General features: G+C 41.4%; 1 protein-coding gene and 1 long non-coding RNA gene across 6 annotated transcripts in view; one reads left to right on the top strand and one right to left on the bottom strand.

The window, feature by feature from the left end:
* The window catches only part of ODAD3 (outer dynein arm docking complex subunit 3), a 28,380-nt gene that overhangs the window by 3,544 nt on the left and 939 nt on the right, over positions 1–23,897 (top strand). The window contains exons 1-11 of one of the 4 annotated variants that reach the window (XM_053371108.1): positions 1,069–1,308; positions 2,679–2,756; positions 3,304–3,483; positions 15,352–15,453; positions 15,851–15,976; positions 16,772–16,894; positions 18,689–18,844; positions 21,083–21,243; positions 21,431–21,587; positions 21,973–22,128; positions 22,793–22,877. In XM_053371108.1, the coding sequence (XP_053227083.1) occupies positions 1,075–1,308; positions 2,679–2,756; positions 3,304–3,483; positions 15,352–15,453; positions 15,851–15,976; positions 16,772–16,894; positions 18,689–18,844; positions 21,083–21,243; positions 21,431–21,587; positions 21,973–22,128; positions 22,793–22,877 (1,558 nt within the window). In that variant the 5' untranslated portion in view covers positions 1,069–1,074. Of the gene's footprint in view, positions 1–1,058; positions 1,309–2,678; positions 2,757–3,303; positions 3,484–15,351; positions 15,454–15,850; positions 15,977–16,771; positions 16,895–18,688; positions 18,845–21,082; positions 21,244–21,430; positions 21,588–21,972; positions 22,129–22,792; positions 22,878–23,897 lie in introns of those variants that run through there. The other 3 variants (XM_053371110.1, XM_053371111.1, XM_053371112.1) reach the window with 3 other exon arrangements.
* On the bottom strand, positions 587–23,716 carry LOC128404980 (uncharacterized). Of its 2 annotated transcripts, none has more exons than XR_008328209.1 (6): positions 23,665–23,716; positions 18,660–18,763; positions 16,749–16,849; positions 3,238–3,330; positions 2,563–2,820; positions 587–913 (listed from the first exon to the last, which is right to left on the bottom strand). It is a non-coding gene; the product is annotated as an uncharacterized LOC128404980 (long non-coding RNA). The 2 variants fall into 2 exon arrangements; XR_008328208.1 differs by lacking the exon at positions 23,665–23,716 and adding an exon at positions 23,443–23,648.

Raw genomic sequence — 23,897 nt, 5'->3', positions numbered from 1 at the left:
CCTCACAGCTATGTTTCCCCCTGTTTCTAGCAAGCGGAAATAATGAGCAGAATTTATGATACCAGCTCATGCTGGCATTCATCCCAGACCAAGATCTCTTTTCACTCACAGATAAGGGCCCCAGCTCTACAGTTCTTCCTTAGGCACAGTGATTTTTTCCCCGAAAAAAAAGTTTAGGGGTACTCTCATTTTCCTACTCATATTGAAATACTGCCCCTCAATGATGCCAAACTTAGATTCACGAAATATTTAGGGGTATGCATACCCCTGTGTCCCCTCAGAAAAAAGCACTACTTAGGCATGAGTGCTTTTCGGTGGAAAGGTATAAAAGCATACATTGTCCATACTTTACTCTATTAGCAGTCACTGCACAATCTATCAGGGATACTTCTCAGGAATTCTGGACATGAATTTTTAGGTGTTTTTATATCACCTTCATGTGTACATGCTGAAACCAGACAATGGCATTCTATAACCTTTGGGCAATTTGAGATATTTGGCTCCAATGTTCGAGTTACCAAGAAAGCTGGAAAGTGTCATGCGGCAAATATTGTTGCTAAAAAAAATTTCAGGCAACATGAATGGATAGAACTCAAGCAAATCAACAACTTTATTTCAATTTCTGCACTTGCTTAAGATAGTGACTGCAGATTTGACTGTATGTGATACAGATTTTGCTGCCCGATAACAAACTAAAGCTACTTCTGGATACCTTAGACTTTCAAAAAGTTCTCCTACCGGCCAAACAAGTTGTATTTACAAATATTGAGAAGAAAAAGCACATGATTAATGTGTTATGTTCAAAATGTGTACAGTGTGTCAAAGAAAATGCATGGAAAATATACATGTGCTAACCTGAAGTTCAAGTGTAGCAGCTCAAGTCCTTTGCAATGTTGTCTCTTAGCACAGAGACCTGAAAACACACGAGGAAGCATACATTATTTTGTTGCAGCCAGTAATTATGTTGTCATTGTGTGTCATCACAAATGCATCAGGGCTGTTTCAGATGACAGTGGTGTGTTTGTTTTGCTAGTAAACTACTACTGGAAGTTTAATATGTCAGGGAAAGTAAGCATGAAAGTGACAAGCCACGGAACACAAGTCATTGACCGAGGGCAAACTGCAAAGAAACACAAAAGTATTGCTCAAAGTCTGTTAGCAGCCCATTCTGAATCTGGCTGTGACACTCTGGGACGCTCTCAAGGTGCTAAGGAAGGAACTATGATGAATAAGACGTTGGAACGGCTGTCAAGCCTAAGAATGAACGAAGGAAACACTGAAGGTGTTCTCAGTGAGGCTATAACACTGGTTAGTAGCTGTTATCACCTTTTTCAGCCTGAAATCCACATTCCCTTCCAGAGGCAGAGGCAAATGTGGGCAGACCAACAAATGTGAATGATACCTTTGTGCAGTGGGCAGTTTTGACACACACTTGCACACCCCTCTCTAGCCTCCAAACAAGCAAAAAGCACCATCAGTGTTCAGGGACTGGCTCCAGCCAAGCAAACACACTCAAGGAGGGTGCAAAGTTGGGCTAGTAAGAGGCATGGGTTGGGGCAAGTCCCATGGGAGAGGTCTGAGGTTCCCCATCCCTGGTCACATTAATGCAGACATGCAAGCAACAAGTGTGGTGGATGGAAACTCCAAACACACATTTAGTAGGAATATTTTCACAGAATTGTAGAGTTGGAAGGGACCACAAGGATCATCTAATCCAACCCCCTGCTATGCAGGGATCTTTTTGCCCAACATGGAGCTTGAACCCACAATCCTGAGGTTAAGAGTCTCATGCTCTACCAACTGAGCTATCCGTTCATGTGCACCAAAGCACGGAACCACTGGGGAGATGTCAGACATGCCCATTCCCAAGCCATGGTATGGTATTCATCTGCCAGCTCTGAGCCACCACCCAACTAAGCTTTGGTTGGACACACAAGGAAAAAACAAAATGTTCGGTTCCAACTGAAATCCCACTAAATGTACGTTCTGTTCCAAAACAGATGCTAGAACTCATCAAATGTAACTATCATTCTGCTAAGCCTTGGAGGAACAGCCCCTGCCCATCTCCCAAGTCTGGAGAAAGACGGGGGTCTCCCTGACCTCACACTGAGTTTGTCGCACCAGATTTAATAATGTGCTCGCCAATAGCAAGATGGGAAAGGCCCTTATGCACCCTTAGTTTTTATAATTTTATTGCATACAAAGAGCGGGCTGGACATATAACTTGGGACGTTATCAACCTTTGTTCTTCTGTTTGTTTATGTGTATGAGTGGTTTTTTATTAGACCATTATCTGAACTTGCAAAAAAATATTTGGACTCGTGCAACACTGCTGATAATCAGTTCCCTCTCTATTCTATCTACTAGAGGTGTTTGTCACCTGGAGATCTGCGTGCTTCTTCAGAGCTGGTCCAATAAAATGTTGCCTTAACTATTTCTTGCATGTTTGCATTTAAAGCATTCCCAGTGTTTCCTCTGCATTTTAAAAAAGATGGAAGAAAGGACTTTGGCTTTTGGTGGGGAAGAGGGGGTGTCGCACATGCCTTTCTTAACACGCCCTACCTTCCTACTTGTAAAAGGCAAGCTCTGTTCAAAGAAATATGCTTCCATCTTGTATGCATCTTGGATTTATGTCAGACTTTCAGAAAATGAAAACAGTTATTTGGGGTTTTTTTCAGGGAGAAGAAAAAGTCATCAAGGCTGCATTCCACGAACATCCAGCAGAGCAAGGGTCTGTGAAAAATAAAACTGGAGAGGTAGGTGGTGATCCCTGTCCCGTTATATCACTGCACAGAATGAAAATGCAAAAAACTGAAAACCCTGCAACACAAAGGAAAAACAATGTGTCTATTGGGCAACAAGTTTTTCAGGTTTGCACATTATTTCAAAAATATCTGTTTGCTGAGTATCTGTTTGCTCAGAGGAAATAATAGTACAAAAAAAAATTTGCACAACATGAAAAGCTTTCCTCAATTCAGTTTTTATAACTTTATTTTTCATTTTGTACATATACAAATATTTTGAAAAGAAAAACAAAATCTTTACAAATCTAAATTACCTTACCTTCAAATTCCCTCCCTTCCTTTCTGCGGTTATTTATTTCATATCTTTTTTATTGCTGCATATCCAATTCAAATATATTTACAAATTTCCCCTTATCTTAAAGCCTTCCTCAATTCAGACCAGTTTCAGCTTTATTAAAACCTATTCTTTGTCTCCGGTCTAATTCACCCTCACCTGGATGATTGTCCGCACAATCATTGAGGCTTCTTTAATTCTTCTCCTCTTCTCTCTGTTCCAAAGGGTGCTATTCAGATCATCAATCACCGGCTATGTGAGAAAATCAATCAGTTAAACAACCTGAAGCATCAGGTGGAGATGCGGAAACGCAGGCTGGAAGAGCTACAGCTTCAGTATGGTGTTAAAACAAAAGAGATCACTGAAATGCAAGAAATGGAAGAACGGAATATAGAGGCAGCTAAGGTGAGTCAAATCTGAATCCTTTGGAAGGAGGCGGCTGAAAAGCTCCACCATTGGTTCCCTCTCACCAGGCTAGAATGTTGTTGTTGTTGTTGTTAAATTTGTATACCATCCTTTATCTGTAGATCTCAGGGTGGTTCACAACATAAAATTACAATATAAAAGACATAATACAAATGCACAATACATTAGGCTTCCTCAACCTTGGCCTTCCAGATGTTTTGAGACTACAATTCCCAGCATCCCTGACCACTGGTCCTGCTAGCTAGGGATCATGTGAGTTGTAGGCCAAAAACATCTGGAGGGCTGAGGAAGCCTGCAATACATAATAAAAATAAGGAAAAAAAACAAATCATTGCTGCAGTGTTGTTGCCACTTCTCTCTCTCCCTCCCTCCCTCCCTCCCTCTCTCTCTCTCTCTCAATGCTTGCAGAGGACTCTTGTCATTGGCACCTCACCTTTTATATTTAATCTCACCTTTTATATATGCAATCATTGATTGCATTCTGCAGAAGTTGGACTCCTGCAGGTATTATTAGTTGTAGTATTCCAAGTGGAGTTGTTCCTTCTACCAGAGTCCTGGTTTAGCTAAAAAGAAAGCAGCTCAATTGTCACAAAGCTTGAGAAGAATCTTAAGTTTATTTGCACCTGAAGGTGTCCTGGGTTCTCCTCTCTATAGTGACAGATCAGTGCAATATAGTGACAGATTAGTGCAGTGGAGTGGAGAAGTTGAAATGTCTGGATTCCCTGAGTCCTCAGATCTCTTGAGAAGAAGAACCGATGATTTTGCAAATGGCTCCTTTCTGCTTTGACTCCCTCAGGTTGGAGTAAAGCTGCTCTCTCAGGTAACACAGAGAGCAAGTTCTTATCACAGGGGCAGCTGTACGGTTGATGTATCATATCTGCTCCTGCAGTTCCTCTCCCTGAGATGCAGTGATGAATTCAGGATCTCTCATGTTTGGTCTCTTTTGCTCTCTGGTTGTTACTAATTAGTAAGGAGGCATCAGTGTGATGTTTGCTTGTCCTTGGCATGCTGAAGATCTCTTTGGAAAAGCACTTTTTCTTCCTAGAACCCATGAATGGCAGTTCTTAGAGTTTGTGCCATTCTCTCATAATCATAGAACTGTAGAGTTGGAAGGGACCCTAAGGGCCATCTAGTCTAAGCCATCTTCCTTGTGACAGCCCTTTAGATATTTGAAGCTGGCTATCATATCATCATAGGGACGTGGGTGGCGCTGTGGGTTAAACCACAGAGCCTAGGACTTGCCAATCAGAAGGTCGGCAGTTCAAATCCCCGCAACGGGATGAGCTCCTGTTGCTCGGTCCCTGCTCCTGCCAACCTAGCAGTTCGAAAGCACGTCAAAGTGCAAGTAAATAAATGGGTACCGCTCCAGTGGGAAGGTAAACGGCGTTTCCGTGTGCTGCTCTGGTTCGCCAGAAGCGGCTTAGTCATCCTGGCCACATGACTCGAAAGCTGTACGCTGGAGACTTCCGGTTCAGCGCGACTCTGAGTCAGGCGGGGATTTTTCCCTAGAGGAGAATCCCGAGCTTTTCGGAGAAAATAGGGGTTCCACAGGGCGCCGTGGTCCCCTGAAAAGTATCTGGAGGGCATTCAGATACACTGGTTCCCGCAGAGCCAAAAAGCGGACCTCCCGGCCGTCAGGTAACTCCGTTTTGGAGCGAAGAGTACGGCGGGGGGAGAAGCGGGCTGAGGGAAGCCATAGCTGTCTCCGAAAAAGCGACGCCCCGAGCCTGTAGGAGAAGCGCTGGATTCTCAAAAAAAAAGAAATTCGAGCCTAAAAAAGGATAAAACTAAAGTGGATGTCATCTAAGGAAAGATTCGAAGAAGAGGAAGTCAAAAAGAGCTCGATTCTTATCTGAAATCAGCGTGGACGCAGAGATCTAAACAAAGCGGAGGAAAGTGTAAGTGACGCTAGCGGCTAAAGTTCTTCTCCCCGCTCTACTTTTTCCTGTGACTATGTTTGGATACAGAATAACTGGCAAGAGAGGAAAGTAGAGGGGGAGCAAAGAGACAATATTTGGATACTGATTGATACAATTTAGTCCTCTTTGAGACAGTGGGAAAGAAGAGGAATTTAGTTCCATTTCTGAAAGTTCTGCGTAACGGAAGACTCCACTGCGTTACGGCGTGGATGCCATTGCTCATTGCCTTTGTGTGCCTCAGAAGAGGGAGGGAAAAGAAGGCACGGTATCTGTGCTTTCTCCTCCCTTTGAAACTTTGAAATTTTAATAAATAAATTTAAGTAATTCATATAGACTGACCACAGTTGCCATCATCTTTCTTTTTTGAGGAGGGGAATTGGATAATTTTTTTTTCTCTCCTTCTTTTTCTCCTTGTGCTTTTTCTTTTTTACTCTGTTGGCGGTGGACTCCTGGTGGACGGGAGAGAAACTACAATTTATTTTGCTGGCACTTGCTAACCTCCCTGGGCTGGCTCAACGTTTCTGAAAGTTGGATTTATATATCTGGGGGAAGAATTTTGGTCTGTCTGAATTTCCTTTGGAACTCTTTGTTGGCCTGATTTTCTGTGGGATCTAGCCCAATTGAGGGCAAGAAGATAAAGAAGATAAAGAGTGGTTCTATTAAAAATACATTATTTTGCAAACGATATTATAAGGAATAGCCTATTTGGAGGCAGGAAGAATTGACTTAAGTATCTGATCTGATCTCATTTCAAACTTTGGATATTTTTGATTGGAATATAATTTGAACTTTGATTTGAACTTTGAACTTTTGAACTTTGATTTCCCTTTCGGTGGGATGTCGGATTACCTTATTTAGTGGATTAGCCCAATTGGTGGCACTAAGAAGAAATTATTGGAACGTTACTTTAAACGATCTATTGGAACTGGTTTTGAGCTTTGTAAATATTGATAGAACTGAATTATTATTATTATTATTATTATTTCTTTATATTTAACTGAAAATGTCTTATCCACCAAAGAAAGGTGGGGATGGGGGGACTCCAGCAGAAAGAAAGGGGTCTAAGCAAGAATCAGATTTCAGATCGGAAATTTTAAAAATGTTTGCAGAAATTAGACAAAGTGAAAAGAATTTAGAAACAAAAATAGAACAGGTAGACTTAAAGATAGGGAAAATGGATAAGAAAATAGATGAAACTGTAAATGAATTGAAAGGCCAAATTAAAGAGGTATCCAAAAGAACTCATGTGTTAGAGGAGGGAATGAAAAAGACGAAATTGGAAATGAAAGAACTGAAACGTGAAGATGACAAAATTAGGGTAGGCCTCTTGGAAACTAATAAATCACAAGAAGAAATGTGGGATGCGATTTCCATGAACGAACTTAGACAACGGGAAGTTAACCTAAGGCTGAGGGGGGTCCCAGAAAACCAAGGTGAAAACATTAGACAAAAATTAGTAATAGAACTGGCACAATGGTTGGAGCTCCAAGTAGAGGAGGTAGCAGGTACGGTACAGAACGCTTTTAGAATGAAAGTGAGAACGACTAAGGCAAGGAGATTTCCAGGGGACTGTCTGGTAACCTTTAAGGATAGAGATATGAGAAATTTGGTACTCCAAAAAAACAGAGAAAAAAGACTATCGATAGATGGAAATTATATAATCATCTTTAAAGACATTCCAATTAGATTGATAAAACGAAGAGACCCCTACAAGCCACAGGTGCAAATTCTCAAAAAGAATAATATAGAATTTAAATGGGAGTTCCCGGAGGGGAGCTCCTTCACTTATAAAAACAAGAGACACAGACTGACCAGCCCGGAAGAGATAGGCAAATTTCAGAGGAAATATAAAGAATTGTTAACAGAGGAAGAAGAAGAACTTAAAGGAGCAACAGGAGGAGTGGATGTCAAAGGAGTGAAGGATTTGGGGGAGAGGAAGAAAACTGGAGAAAGGCTTGAGGGAGAAGAGGAAGGAGAGGGAGAAGAAGAGGAAGAAGAGGAAGAAGAAGAAAGATTATAAAAAATACTTTAAAGGAAAAAATTTTCTTTGATTATTTGGAAACAAAATGGCGTTAAAACTATGGAATTGGAATATTAATGGATTGAATGATAAAAAAAAACGGAATAAGGTGGAACAATTTCTAAAGAAAAAAACTTAGACATAATCTGTCTGCAGGAGACACACGTGGCGAAAAGACACAGGAAAATTTTGGTTAATAAAAGACTTGGAAACGAATTCATATCATCAGACAAAGAAAAGAAAAGAGGAGTGATTTTGTATATAAAAAGTAAAATTGAAGCTCAGCAAGTCTTTAAGGATGAAGAGGGAAGAATTATAGCTGTCCAAATCAACTGGCAAGGTGAAAAACTAATAATTGTCGGGATCTATGCACCTAATGGAAATAAAACTGATTTTTATAAAAATTTGGAAGAAAAACTGCTGGAATATGTAGATCAAAAGATAATCCTGATGGGTGATATGAATGGGGTAGTGTCAACAGAAATGGATAGACTGAGAGACAGTGGGACAAAAGAAGGTAAACTACCCAAAACATTTTTTGAAATGGTTAAAGATTGTAACTTAATTGACATTTGGAGGTTAAGATACCCACTGGAAAAACAATTTACGTTCTATTCAGAACCAAATCAGTCGATGTCTAGAATTGATCAAGTTTGGATTTCGAGTGAATTAACTCCAAGAATTATTCAAGTGGAAATTGAACCAAGAGTAATTTCAGATCATAGTCCAATTAAATTAGAACTTAAAGGCTTTGAAGAAAGATCATTCAGGTGGAGAATGAACGAAGGCCTATTTGATGATCAAAATTTTGTTCAAGAGGCACAGAAGAAAGTGAATGATTACTTTGTGGACAACTGTAATAAAGGAACGAAGATGAGTATAGTATGGGACGCAAGCAAGGCAGTGATGAGAGGGTTTTTTATACAACAAAATTCATTCAAAAAGAAGAATAGAGAGAAAGTAAAGACAGAGATCTTAAAACAAATTATGGAAAATGAAAAAAAGCTAATTAAAAAACCAAACAATATAAGAATTAGACAAAGTATTAAGGCTCTGCAAACTCAATTTGCAATGATAATAAACAAAGAGGTGGAATGGAACATTAAAAGATTAAGACAAAAGAACTTTGAATTTGCAAACAAATCAGGAAAATGGCTTGCTTGGCAGATTAAGAAAAGGAAAGAACAAAGTACAATAAACAAAATCAATGTGGAAGGAGAAGAGATAGTTAACCCTAAAGGTATTAGAAAAGGATTTTTGGACTTTTATAGACAATTGTACAGGAATAAAGAAAAGAACAGCATGAGGAAAATAGAAAGATATTTAAAAGAAAAAGAGGTGCAAAAGATCCCGACAGAAGCAACAGAAAGGCTGAATACCCCGATTAATAACGAGGAGATTAAGGAGGTAATAACAGAATTGAAAAATGGGAAATCCCCAGGACCAGATGGGTTCACAGCAAGGTATTATAAAGAGTTGAGAACAGCCCTAACAACACCATTAAAAGAAGTAATGAATAACATCTTAAAAGAGAGAGAGATTCCGGAGACATGGAAAGATGCATTTATAACTTTTATCCCAAAAGAGGATGCGGACCAAACACAAGTAAAGAATTATAGACCGATTTCCCTATTAAATACGGATTATAAAATCTTTGCAGGAATAATGCGAAGAGATTAAAAAAGGTTTTACAAGAAATCATTCATGAGGATCAAGCGGGTTTCCTTCCTGGCAGACAGATAAGAGATAATGTGAGGAATATAATAAATACTTTAGAATATCTGACAGCTAGGAACGAGAGACGGGCAATGTTAATGTTTGTTGATGCCGAAAAGGCATTTGACAACGTATCATGGGACTTTATGTTGAAAAATATGGAATATATGGAACTGGGGAATGATTTCTTTAATGGAATCAAGGCAATATACACTGAACAAAAGGCGAAATTGATAGTGAATAATGTGATAACAGAAGAAATTAAAATATCAAAAGGTACTAGACAGGGCTGTCCGCTCTCACCTTTGCTGTTTATAATGGTCTTGGAGGTTTTTCTGAGTTCAATCAGGAAAAATGAAAAGATAAAGGGGGTGACAGTAGGCCAAAATGAATACAAAGTTAAGGCCTTTGCCGACGATTTGGTAATAATGGTGGAGGACCCGATGAATAGTGCATTTGAAGTGTTAGAGGAGATTGAAAAGTTTGGTGACGTGGCAGGCTTTAAGTTAAATAGGAAAAAAACTAAAATTATAATCAAAAATATGGATCAAACAATGATTGAAGTGCTGCAGCAACAAATGGGTATTGAAATTGTTAAAAAGGTTAAATATTTGGGAATATGGTTAACTCCAAAAAATATTGACTTGTTTCAAAATAATTATGTTCCGGTGTGGAATCGAATCAAGAAAGATCTGGAGGGATGGGGAAGGTTAAAATTATCCTTTTGGGGTAGAATCTCAATGGTCAAGATGAGCGTGCTCCCAAAGATGCTATTCTTATTTCAGATGATCCCAATATTAAAAGGAGTAAGGATATTTGAGGAATGGCAAAGAATGATTTCAAGATATATCTGGCAGGGCAAAAAGCCGAGAATCAAATATAAATTATTAACAGATGCAAAAGAAAGAGGAGGCTTTGCCCTGCCAGATTTAAAACTATACTATGAGGCATCATGTCTTTGCTGGATAAAAGAATGGATAAAACTCAAAAATACTAAACTACTGGATTTAGAGGGCTTTGATATTAGATTTGGGTGGCATGCGCATTTATGGCAAGGGAAGAAAATGGGTTATAAATCGTTTGAAAACCACATCTTCCGGAAATCATTAATGGAAGTGTGGGACAGATATAAGAATATATTAGAAATGGGGGTCCCACACTGGTTATCCCCATTAGAGGTTATGGGAGTCAAGAAAATTAATATGAGAAGTAATTGGATTACTTACGGAGACTTGGTGGTAAAAGAAGATGGGAAATGGAGATTGAAACCATATGAGCAAGTAAAAGAACATGTATTTGATTGGCTGCACTACTATCAGATAAGTGATATGTTTAAAAAGGATGTGAAAGAAAGAGGGTATAAAGAAAAAGATTCGAAATTCCAAACAGAAATTGTTAATAATGATTGTAAGATAATTTCAAAAATGTATAAAATTTTATTGGAATGGCACACGATGGATGAGGAAGTTAAAGCAGTAATGATTCACTGGGCCAGAGATTTAGGGTATAGTATAGATTTGGAAGATTGGCAAAAAATATGGAATGAAAACTTAAAGTTTACAGCATGTATTACGCTGAAAGAGAACACTATGAAGATGGTATATAGATGGTATATGACCCCAGCTAAATTAGCAAAAATGTACAAAATTTGTAACAAATGTTGGAAATGTGGGGAGAAGGAGGGTACATTTATACATATGTGGTGGGAGTGCAAAAAAGTGAAGGGATTCTGGGAAATGGTTTACAATGAGTTAAAGAAAATGCTGAAATATAGCTTTGTAAAGAAACCAGAGACCTTCCTATTGGGAATAACTAAAAATGATATAAATAGGAGGGACTGTAAACTTTTCCAATACGCAATAACAGCTGCACGAATATTGATGGCCCAAAGGTGGAAGCAGGAAGAACTTCCAACCCTGGAAGAATGGAGAGCAAAACTAACAAACTTTGCAGAACTTGATAAATTAACTGGAAAAATCAGACTTCAGAGAGACTATAAGTTTTTAGAGGACTGGGGAAAATTTAGAGATTATTTGAAAACTGCATGTGAGGAAAATACAACGCTAGTGTGTTTCAAAGAAGCTTTGTGAAAAAAATAAGGAATATCGCAAAAATGTAAAAGAGGATGGAAAAATGTATTAAAAGGCGATACTATAATTAAGGAATGTGTAGATAGGAATTTAAGCATGGATGATTGTCAGAGGAGTTGAGGGAGGTCCAATAAGTTAAAATATGTGATGTTTAAAATTGTATGATTGGAGATATTATGGAAAAACTTAATAAAATATTATGAAAAAAAAAAAGAAAGCTGTACGCTGGCTCCCTCGGCCAATAAAGCGAGATGAGCGCCGCAACCCCAGAGTCGGTCACGACTGGACCTAATGGTCAGGGGTCCCTTTACCTTTACGTTTATCATATCATCTCTCAGTCTCCTCCAGACTAAACATGCCCAGCTCCTTCAACCATTCATCATAAGGTTTGGTTTCCAGGCCCTTTATCATCTTGGTTGCCCTCCTCTGCACATGTTCCAGCTTGTCAATATCCTTCCTAAATTGACAAGCTGGACTTGGGACTCCAAGTGGAGTCTGACTAAGGCAGAATAGGGCATTGATACTAATAATAATAATAATAATAATAACAATAATAATAAGTAGTTAACTGACATTTATAGTGCAGGACATCCTGGCAATCTAGATCTGGTTATCCTAAATCAGATGTCATCTAAGAATGGCAGTTTTACTCCCAAGGCAAGCAACAGCTGTGGGAGAGCAGGACTGATCTGGACCAGAACTAGAGCAGGAATAAAGGACTGAATTTCTATCCCTTTCCTCCCAAGCCTGCGGTTGCAATCCTGATGACCCCCTCCTGCTGCTGCTGCTCTTTATCAAAGAAAAAACAACCAGTTGCTAACATATAATGTAACGTGTAATTTGACTCCCCATTTCTTTCTGGCAGCTTATGTGAACACACCGCAAGAGGGAGGCAAAGAACCACTGCATTACTTTCCTTAATTGTCCCCATTCTAGCTACTTAGCTGTAATAGATGCAGTAGATTGCCCAGTAGGCAGACTAAGCACATGCTTTGGGCACTAGCAAAACAGGGGAACAAAAACAAAAAAAACAACAAGAAGAAAATGTTTTTGGGAAGAATTGGACATTCGATATTAAAAAACAAAACAAAATTAAAATATTCTGGGGATGTATTCACAAAGAGATAAAAAAGATGTTCAAAATCTCTATAGAAAAAAAGCCAGAGGCGTATTTGCTGGGCATTTTAGGAAAAGATATCCCACAGTATAAGAAAATATTATTCTTATATGCTACAGCCGCAGTCAAACTAGTCTTGGCAAAAAACTGGAAAGGAGGTACAAAAGACGACTGGTTGAATAAACTATGTGAATATATAGAACTGGCAAAGTTAACAGCTGCCGTAAGACACCAGACAAATCTGAAATTAAGGAGCGTATGGCAATGTTTTGAAGACTATATGAAAAAACATTGGCCTAAAGATAACATGTTAATATGCATAGATTAAGTATGTATAGCTGAAATAGATAGAATTGATATATTAGGAATATCAGGGATAATATATGAAAGATGCAATGGTAAAAAGACTGTAAAAATAAAGAATGTTGAGTTTTGGGGAAGGGAAGCCACAGGGGGAATTATTGTTTTCTTTTGCTTTGCTTTTCTTTTTTATGTTAACTTATGTTAACTTTCATTTTTTGTGTGTGTGTTTTTTAAGCAAAAAACCCAATAATTTTTTTAAAAGTAAAAAACGAAACAAAAAAACCAAGCAATTGAAATAGTCACTGCGGGGAGAAATCAGAAGTTGGTTAGACTTACACTCCACTCCACATTTTCCCTCACGTTTCTGTTCTCTATTACTGATCCCCACCTAAACCAGGAGACATCCTACTCATGTAGTTCAAAATAATGCAAGGAAGTCAGATCCTGTCATGTGGTGCAATATATCTATATTTTGATTTCTTTTGTTTTGAACTTTCGTTTTATGGTTTACTATTGGTTTTATTTTGAATTACATATGGGGGCACCATAATCTTTTCAGTGCTTGGAACCTCTAAGGTCTTAATTCTGTTTTGTAAATGGAGCTGTCCGAAATTGAGAAATTGCCGTACGTGCCCTATTCTCAGATGAGGACATCAAGACAGAGAGAAGGGAGATGAGTAGCTCACTGAGATACTGAAGACAAAAGCTCAGTGCCTGAGTTCCCAAGCCTTAATTCATCCACCAGACCTCTATACTGTTCCTGTTAGTGATATGATAGGGATGCTGTTCCACTTTTAGTCCTCTGATATGAATGATTTATGCACTTGAATATACAGTGGTACCTCGGGTTACATATGCTTCAGGTTACATACGCTTCATGTTACAGACTCCGCTAACCCAGAAATAGTACCTCGGGTTAAGAACTTTGCTTCAGGTTGAGAACAGAAATCATGCTCTGGCGGCGCGGCGACAGCGGGAGGCCCCATTAGCTAAAGTGGTGCTTCAGGTTAAGAACAGTTTCAGGTTAAGAACAGACCTCCGGAACGAATTAAGTACTTAACCCGAGGTACCACTGTACAGGCAGGAGCTACACTGATATACACCTCCACAAACCTATGAACAAAGTATGTATTCTCCACCCTGTGATTAATATACTCAGTACATTTTGGCTGTGAATGGGCAAGAACTCGGAGCCATAAGAGAAGGACCCATAATTCAGTGATGTGGTTTGCTTTGTGCGCATAAGGTCTCAGGTTCAATTCCTGGCATTATCTGACACAAGAGGATAACAAGGCTGTAGACCCTCTGCAATTCAGAGCATACAGTACTGGGGTACAAAAAGTTGTCTGGGTTGGCATGGGAGCTTCATATGTTCAGATGAAGGTTCAAATCAAAGCTAAGCTTGTCCTGCAGCTAACTGCATGTGCGCATGTGTGGGATGTTTTTATCTACAAGAGGAAAATTGTGTGATAGTTTCGAAAAATAAGCATTGTTGAAAATGTAGGCAAACATCCTCTATCAGATGCAATTAACCGTGTGCAAATGCATGAATGTGTTATCAGATTGAAGTATTGAAAGGATTATTTTATTAGATGGTAAGAGCACATAACTTGGTTGCTGTATAATGACACAACAACCCCTGCTCTAATTTTTCAAATGCTAGAGTAATTTTGTTTAAACAATCTTAGGTACTTATATTGGTGTTTGATATCTTTCTGAGAGATATCAATATCTCATTATTTTTCTAAGAGAGAGACTCAAGCACCATTTTGCACATCCAGTTATACAAAACCTAATGCTTAGCGCCTACTGTAGTCAGTGCTTTTTTCCTTCTCATTTTGACTCAAGAAAATCACCATTTTATAGTTCAAATCGGGAAAAATAAATACAGTAAATGGACAAAAGTACAAAGATTCACGAAATATTTAGGAGTATGCGTCCCCCTCCATCCCCCCCCCCCAGGAAAAAAAGCACTGTCTGTAGCTAAATGAATTGAAAAACAAGCAGTTGCAACCTGCAGATCACAGGAATCTGAATAAAGGTATCACCTAAATTTCCAATATCTACCACTTGTAAAACAAGCAGAAGAGATTCTTGGAACTTGCCTCAGAAAGCCGGGGTTTCTAATGTATTCTGATTACTTAAATAAAACTTGTTTGAGTAAAGGAAGTAGGAAGACAGTGGTTGTATTCAACCAAGTTCTTGTTCCCTCAATCCTGTCTGTGCATGAATGCCATTAGAGGAGAAGACCACACATGCCAGACAGCTGACTTTTCTCACCCACCACCCATCCTGCCAGATCCTGAGGTCTTGTGCTGGGGACTATGGTCCACTTGGTGGCTGAGCTATAATAGCATTTTGTTTTCCCTTCCAAGCTGGCAATGTGCCAGGTCCGTTTTTTCCTTGTTCTGTCACCATGTTTGCTCACCTTGAAGATTCCCTACAACTCAATGAGGTCATTGTAAAAATTTCCACTGACTCGTAAAGCACTTGGGATGGTTGTCAGTCCAGCCATATGCAATCTGATGGACGTGGGAATGGAAAGATTAGACTATAGAACCTGAAAGCTGCTTGCATCCCTGCAGCTGTAACTTGGGAAAAGGACATCTTTGAACTAGATGGGTTTTTGGAGAGACTTCATCCTACTGGCTGCTAGCTCAGTTTGCTGTTCTTTATATCCAGACACTGCGAACGCTGGAGAACCGACTGGAAAAGGCCCGATTTAAGACTGATGAGGCCCAACGCATCACCGGCATGTACCAGAAGTTAAAATCGCATATGCAGGTGAGACACAGAGACACTCTTAGATAGGAGTGGGGAACCTTTTCCAGCCCAAGAGCCAAGTTTCTTCATGAGTAATGTTCTGGGGGCTAAATGGCAGGTATGGTTGGACCAGAGCCTCACGTGCAATCCATCCACCTGCACATTTGCCTCCTGTTCATCCACAGGACAGGTAAGTAGGTTAAACAGAGAGGCTGTACTCACCCAAGGTCACAAAGTAAGCTTTGTGGCTGAGTGAGGATTTGAACCCTGATCTCCCAGGTCCTAGACACACTGAGTTAAGTGGGTTAGGAGCCACTGAGGGAGTTAGATGATTAGGGATTTGTGTTCTGCAAAGATGAATGAGGCATCATGGCTGTTTGCTCCACAACCACCCAGGAATGCTTCATCCCTTTTCTAGGAGCAGAGCCTGCACTTCCAGAACAAGCTGGATGCTATGGAAGCTGAGATCTTACGCCTGCGCAACGAGCTTAAGGACCTGGAAAGCGTGAACACGGAAGCCCAACATGCTCGTGATACAGCCAGGGTAGGGAGTCAGCACAGTGTTGGATACAGGATGAAGGAGCAGTCATGGTTTGTGGCTACTGTGTAGTGAGGAGCAATACAGTCGTACCTTGGTTCTTGAACAGAACCCGTTTCAGTAGTCCGTTTGACTCCCGAAACCGTTCGAAAACCACGGCGCAGCTTCTGATTGGCTGCAGGAGCTTCCTGCACTCAATCGGAAGCCGCGTCAGATGTTCAGCTTCTAAAAAAAGTTCGCAAACCGGAACACTTCCGAGTTTGCAGCACTCGGGAGCCAAAACGTTTGAGTCACAAGGCGTTCAAGAACCAAGGTATGACTGTATATACATGTTCAACTTGTATAATAATTAAATAATACAAGACCTCCCACTGTAAGGAGATTCTCACTAGGGGCTGCAGTTATAATTAATTTTATTCATTTCACATATTTTACTCTGATCTTAAGAGTCATACTTTCAAATAACTGGGGGTTTGTTCTGGAGACTTTTTAAGCTTTTAAAGCAAACATATTAGCCTAGAACTCTTATTTAAAACAAATAAAATAAGAGTCGGGTGCCACTGGATTAACCTAATTCAACCTCTAATTGTGATCTAGTGTTGAGTAGGTTAGGAGAGAGCACCAGGAAGTGGTCCTCAGGGAACATCACAACATCCCCAAGATCGGTGTCTCACCACATCAATGGGTGTATTGGGCTGTCCAAAAACAGGCCTAAGAGGTGCAAAGATGTTCACAGTGCATCCTATTTAGTGATTACAAGGACAGGACAGTAGCTTACCTTCTCTTCCCTCCAAAATGCAGGCACAGCTCCTGAACCAAGAAGAAATCATCTACCGAGAAAGGAAAGTTCGTGATAAGAAGCTGAAGGATCTGAAGAAGCTGACCGAGGAAAAGAGAGCGCAGAATGAGCGTACAGAGAGACGGGTACTGTAGGGTTTTCTTCTCTCCATTAAGTGACTGACACTCCCCAAGTCTGTCCCCTGTCTTCAGACTGACTATAGGCCAAAAGGATATTTTGCCTGTTAGATAGCTTCTGGTTTTCCTGGTGCTAAAAGCAAGGACTTAAATCTCAGAAGTGGGCTAGATAAAGATCGCAAGTGTCTGAAATGGGCAAGCAGCCACTCTCTGACTCTGAACAGGCCTGAATGTGCTTTAAACCTTCTGTAACGAGAAAAGAGGAGTTAGGTCTTATTATTATAATTCTGCCCCCACTAGCAAATTCTGTGGTTTTGCTGCATCTGTGTGAAATTACAGAAATCATAACACTGTCTGTGAACTGTCAGTGGGATTCTATAGCAAAATTTTAAAAAATCTAACATCAGTCCTATTTAGCTTTAACAGGACAATAACAAAAGGGATTTTAACCCAATACTGGGGAACTTTGTGGCCTGCCAGATGTTGCTGTATTACAATTTGTATCATCCCAAGCTGGCTGGGGCTGCTAGTAGTTAGAGTCCGACAAAATTGAGAGGGCTATGGGTCCCTGCCCCCAATCTAATGTCAGCCAGGGATCTGAGCAAGGTCCCATCTCTTTCCCAGGTGTGGCGTTATGGCTAGTCAAGTGAATTTTTGGTCCTTCAGCACTGGCCACAAGGTTTGGCAACTGAACTCAAGCCCTGGGTATGGCAATTACTAGACTGTTTAGGTTTGTTTCATTACCCAGCTGAGGCTCAGGCCACTAAGGGCATTTAAAAACATTTTAGAGGCCAACTGTCGCACCATGAATCCCTCTCCACCTCTGCTGTTTCCTCTTCCATCTACGTGTAAAATTTTGTTAAATAAGTAAAAAGTTTCTTGCGAAGAGGCTCAGTGGATGACGTTTCTGAGCACCCGATTGATCTCTGCATCCAGTTAAGAAATAATTAGTTTATGTAGCAGCTGAGCAATTATATCCTCCTTTATGAAGTGGGGCTACTTTGCTTATTCCCTCCCATGAAAGGCTTTAATCAGGGTGTCCTGACTAATCTGAGGTTGGCTAATGTGGATGTGATCAATGACTTAGAAGATCCTGCCAGGGGAAAGAGCAGGACGAGATTATCTTGAAGCTCTGTGCCTTGATTACCCAGAGGCCCTTTCACATATTGCCACCTGAACTGCGTTCCAAGGGAGTTCTCGGCCCCTTTTTAATTTAACATCTCATTGGCTGGGTGATCTCATCTATACTCCAAGGAAGGTGATCAAAGGTCTTCTGGTTGCCACCAGCTGTCCAGGGCTGTGACACAATTGTAAAGGGGAGAGGCAGTAAAGAAGGGAAAATCATTAAACATGAAAACACTGGCAGGGTTATTGTAATAACCTTCAGTTTTATAGGAGTATATATTTAAAGAAGATGAGTAAATGAGCAAATTAAGTTAATTTGGATATGCAGAAGATATTAAGAACAAATTTAAGGAACCGCAGAAAGAGGGGGAAGGAAGTCAAGTTTTGAAATGTCAAAATGATTGTGAAATTAGTGAAATGTATAAAATTAGTGAAATGTATAAACTTGAAAAGTATAAACAAACAAAGGCTAAAAATACAAGAAGGGAAAATCATTCAAAATGGGGGGGATAGAAAGAAATCTAGTCAGTCCAGCATACAATAAAATGAGGCAGGAGAGGAATTAAAAGCAAATCAACAATCAAGTGGCAAGGCCTTAGCATAACAGAAGCCATTTTGAGATTTTTTTGTTGGGCTATGTGTACTGTACCTTGTCCACATGCACTCCATTTGTTTCAGCAGTCTCAGAAGGATCGTATCCCATTTGGAAGTGACGACGTACTCAAGGAGCCCCAGGTCAAGAAATCAACTATCCTGAAAAGCAAACAAGCCATGTTCACTGCTGCAGAGGCCTTTGACAAGATCCGAGTAGCCACTGGCGTCACACATGCAGATGTAAGAACTTTGCCCGCTGCCTCCTCCCAGACTCCTTCCTTAGCTGAGAGAGGGCAACATTAGATCACTGTTAAACCCACCCTCCCAGTCCCTTTCCAGACTTAAGATGCTTGTTATTTCTAGCTCCCCAGTCTGAGATTAATCCAGTCAAAAACATTAGTTGTTTTGGTGTGGATCAGGTTGCTCCAAATGTATCTGACCTGCCTCACATTCACTGGCAACGGATTCAGGAAGCCCAGCCAGTGTTCCGACACTGTCAGGGTTTGCACCCCAAGATTCAGAAGGAGAAATAGGCAGATTGCGGGGGGAGGGGTTATATCTCTGTATAATTTGCAAAGTAGCCCAAATTCAACCTCTAGCTTGTCCAATGAAACAGAAACAAAGCAAGTTCAGGATACACCAACGTGCAATTCCTGCTTAATTTTCTTTCCGAAAGGAGTTCCTGGGGGGAGGGGGTGATGCTGTTAATTTTGTTGCCCCCAGACGAACTGCAAACAGAAGTGAATTTAGCCACCCTTCTCAGATTGGGAGAACAGCTTCCTGGCTACTCTCCCTTCTTTCAGGCAGAGGACCAAATAATAAAACTCAGAATTGATCTGCATCTTTCCTCACCCCCGTTTTGCAGCAGCTCCAGCACATCCCATGACTGTTCCCTGCTGATATGCAGTTGACGCCACAAGTCCAATTGTTGCTCGGGGCACTAGTTATTCATGTGTGACGGCAAAACATTCTCTGCTCTCCATGTACCAGCTGCTGCCAGCCAATCAAAACTTAGTTATCCTTTTCTGTTGCAGGCTGTGTTCTTATGCCATTCTGGGCAAATTCCATTCATAAATTTATTCCTTGCCCTTAGTTGATTTTTCTCATGACTTTGGTCTCTACTTAAATATCCCAAAGATGCCCTGGTTAAAAAAAAATAAGCGCATTTCTAGGAAAACCGGATGTCCATCCCCATTCAGGTCTTCTGCGCTGTGAACCCAGCAGGAATGCTTTTGTGCCCGTAGGAGGCTCAGGCTTGCAGCCAAGCTATCTATGCACAATCAATTGTTGCTTTTTGGCAGGAGCCAGACCTGCAGACAGCCACCCACTGACGTAGTTTAGAGGCACTTGTGCTGCAGGTTCCTGGAGGGCAAAAGGCCAAGGACATGAAATCTGGATCTTTTCCAGTAAAGCTGAGGGACTGGAGAGGATGTGCTTGTGGCAGGGCTGGATTAATTGAACCTATAAAGCCTGGTATGTTGATGAAAATCATTGGATGTCCCTCCTGTTGTCTGCTCCAGTGGGAAAATTTTGATCTGCTTCCTCCATGCCTGAAATTTTAGAGCTCTCTCTTGTCCTGTAAGCAGCATTGCCTGTAAGCATGACTGTCCCATGAATGACACAGACAATTTGCATTTAATCTCAAGCTCCCTTTTGGACCCATTGCAAATCCATTTGATCTAGTGAGGATCACAAGGCACCCAAACTAGACAGGAAAGCTTCAGGTTGGTTCTAGAACCAGGACAACTGTCTTTTGCAAGACTTCTCTGTGCTCCAGACTTCTCTGTGCTTCTGTTAGTTTCTAAGCCAAAGGGATACCCCATTCTGAGATTGCCACACTATGATGGTGTGCTGGCAGGTCCAGCTTCTTTGTGCTAAGTTTGCATTGTCTTGTCTCATGCCTCTGTGCTGCTGGTTGCTCTCCCCTTAACTTGGCCTGCTTGAACTGTAAGAATTCATCTTTTTGGGACCTTGGAAACCAGCAGTTGGCTCTAGCAGAGACAGGAGACTTTGCTGGCCACAGTGGTTTCCCTATTGAGGCTCCTTTTGATGTGTACAGTAATACCTCTGGTTGCGAACCGTCCTCCTTGCAAACTCTTTGGGTTTACGAGTTCCACTAACCTGGAAGCAGCTGCTTCTAGAAGCGAACTTTGCCCTGGGATGCTAGTGGAAATTGCATGCCAGAGCTCACACGCAGCGGGAGGCCCCATTAGCGCCTCAGGATAAGAACGGTTTCCGGTTATGAACGGACCTCCAGAACAAATTAAGTTCCTAACTGGAGGTACCATTGTACTGTAGGAGACAAAAGGGCCAGACATGACCAATAAGATCTGCAGGCTTGCCTCAGAGCTGTGGTGGATCCTATCTCTCCACGGCTGCCTCTTATTTGCATGGAAAGAGTAGCCTGCATGCTGAACGGGCAGGGGCCAGAGTCATACAGCTCTGATACTTCCATTCATCCCTGTGAAATCTTGACAGGACGTTATGGCCTGCTTCGCGGCTCAAGAAGAAACCTTCAAGCACCTGGAGGAAATGAAGAATGAGAATGAAGAGTCCCTGGTGCGACTAAAAGAGGAGAGGGATGTATTGCAACGTGAACTTGAGCACACCAAGTACTCGGGAGAGGCCCGGAAGGTGGGGTAAGTTGGTTCCTCCACTTGTACCATTTGTCTTACAGGCAAGAGCACATGTTGGCAATTTGCCAATCAGAGTGTGCCAGTCCTTGCTTCCTGCCCCACCCACTTTGTAGGAGCACATGAGGGTTAGGAGCTGGGGGGCTCAAGGGTTCTCTTCTGTGAACCACCCCACCCCCTCTCCCACCCCCAGGGCGCAGAACCTTATGAAGGAGTTACGTGCGCACCTGCAAAAAGAAGAGAAGAGGCGTGATGCAACCCGGGAAGAGCTGTCCAAGGTGAACAAGGTTCTGCTCAATGCCAAAACTGGAGTGGAGCATTTGGCCTCCAAAGTGCAGCACATCAAGCTGGTGAGTGCGCAGCTGAGCATGTCCTGAGTCTACGGCAGGCAGCTCCCCACCCAACACATAGCGTACAGCTCAGTGATGATATGCCCAACAATCTGAGCTACTTGGCAGCACCATCAGGGGCAGGTTGAGGCTCTCCACTGAGAAGGAGAGGAACAAAAGTCTTGGAGGAAGAAAGCAGGGGCTAATGGTTATAGCAGGAGCTGTGAGGCAGAACTCCAGGGTTCTGTTCACCTCACTGAAAGATATGTTTATAGTAGGGTAACAGGATTTTGCCCTTGTTCCCTCCCTATGTGGCCCTGATCAAGTAGCTGTTCCAACAAGTTCATAGGTTTCCCTGCTGTGCTCCGTTGGGCAGAAGCTAGTGAACATCTCTTCTTCTCCCTAGGAAGATAGCCGCTTTGCTTCTACCCAATTGAACGAGAAAGCCAGTGATTATGTCCTTGACCTCCTGGCCCAGACAGAGGAGAAGCTGCTGTTCCTTATGGATTCTCTCAAGGATCGAGACAAGAAGGAACTTCTCCAGAGAATTGAAGACGTGGAGGTGGGTTCAGATAAGGTTGAGAGGGCCAGACTAATTTGTCTTCTCAGTCACCTTTGTTGGGATTCTACACAATGACATATTCCCCAATTCACCAGGCAGTGATAATCCACATGGAATTATGGGGTTTACCTTCCTATGGATAAGAGGGCACTGACACTTGTGATGTTTTTTTCCTCTTTGCTTTATTTACGAATACACAACTGAGCATTTGGGGAGCAGACTCCTAAAGCAGTCAGTGCAGTTGCTAATTCTGCCTCGGTTCTCCAAAGGGAGCAACTTGTGCTTCCCAGGCACACTTCTGTTTCAACTAAGCACTCTCTGATCTATCCTTGCCCTGCCTAAATTCAGACTGGCTCCAAACTCTTTGCCACTTCTCTTTCGCCCTCCATTTTCAAACTCTGGTAGGTTCAGAGAACATAAATTTCTCAGCCATTTATGGCTGCATTCCAGTTATTAAGATTCTTCTATTTAATCCCTGACCCGATCAGGTGACATTAAGGCAAAACATGACCTCAGTCAAAGTTACAAAGACAATACATTTCAAGTCAGGCCAGAATTGCTGAGCTACGAGGTCTGCTGGGCTTTGCCCTAATACACAAGGAAATGAGTTGCCCCTCCCCATTTCCCATGGTCCCAGTCTAACCTCTGTCCTATGTTGTTGCAGTTCCATTCTAAACTTGAGAGACGGCTGCCTGCCTACAATACGAGGGTCAAACTACCCACCGCACAGAAGCCAGACATGTATTATGGTGAGTCTCAGCAGCATGTATCCAAGTTTTCTAACACATGGCCATTGGATGGAAGCTACATTGCACAGCGAGAGTCTTCCCTGTAGGCAAATTCTGTTGCCTCGTGTCTACTTCTGTGCTCTATAGCTTCTATAGCTGATAGTTTTGGGTTCCATGTATTGGGCTAGCTTCTGCAGGTGGGTACAATGGAAAGCAATGCACAAGAAGCTTATTGGACTGTGGCTGTGGACTGTTTGTTGTGTTAGCTGTGCCACAATTTTGTGGGAGCATAGAATGTGCTTGTGGGCATAGAACTCAGCTTCCTGAATTAAAAAAAAAAGTTGTTTTGAAAAGAGAATTTGTAACTCTTGTGGGTGTGCGGGTAAATTTTAATGCACGTATACAATGCCTGCTAAAATTTCTGAAATCGGATAAATGGCTTAATGGGATTTTCAGCAGAGAGGGGAAACGAGCAAAATGATAATGTATTTTACAAAACACTGAACATTATGCAAACCCAGAGTAAATATGCATGTTTGCATACCTTGCAGAAGTTCTTATTTTTTTAATCCAGAATTTGGACTACCTGGGCACAGAATTTCTCTCCTTCATTGCACAGAGTTCACGCAGCCCCTGTCTTAGCACACTGTGGGCTCTTTGGTAGTTTTAAGTTACAGGTTCTGTGTAGGTGGCAGCTGTGTGGCACAGGTCTTCTCTGCCTACAACATCATTGGCCTTGAACACATGGCTATGGGGCTTTGGCACAACTATGTTTCCCTTTGTGACGTCACAGGTGTAGACTACTTACCTTTCTTGGCCTTCAGGCTATGGGCTTTGTTGAGGGGCAGCCTTTCTCTGTGGCTGTGGACTTGGTTATGATGCTAGTCCCGTGTCATAGTGCAGGGCTTGGAACCTTAGCCTTGTGACCTCATGCACGATGATGATTTTATTTATTGAATTTATATACTGCCCTATACCCAGAGGTCTCAGGGAGCTTCACAAAACAAAATCAAAATATAAAACCACAAAATATATACTCAA

This window comes from Podarcis raffonei, chromosome 17 (genome assembly GCF_027172205.1).
Source record: "Podarcis raffonei isolate rPodRaf1 chromosome 17, rPodRaf1.pri, whole genome shotgun sequence".
In the NCBI taxonomy this organism is placed as follows: Eukaryota; Metazoa; Chordata; class Lepidosauria; order Squamata; family Lacertidae; genus Podarcis; species Podarcis raffonei.
The sequence above is the reverse complement of the archived record's forward strand: the minus strand, read 5'-3'. Positions and strand labels throughout refer to the sequence as shown.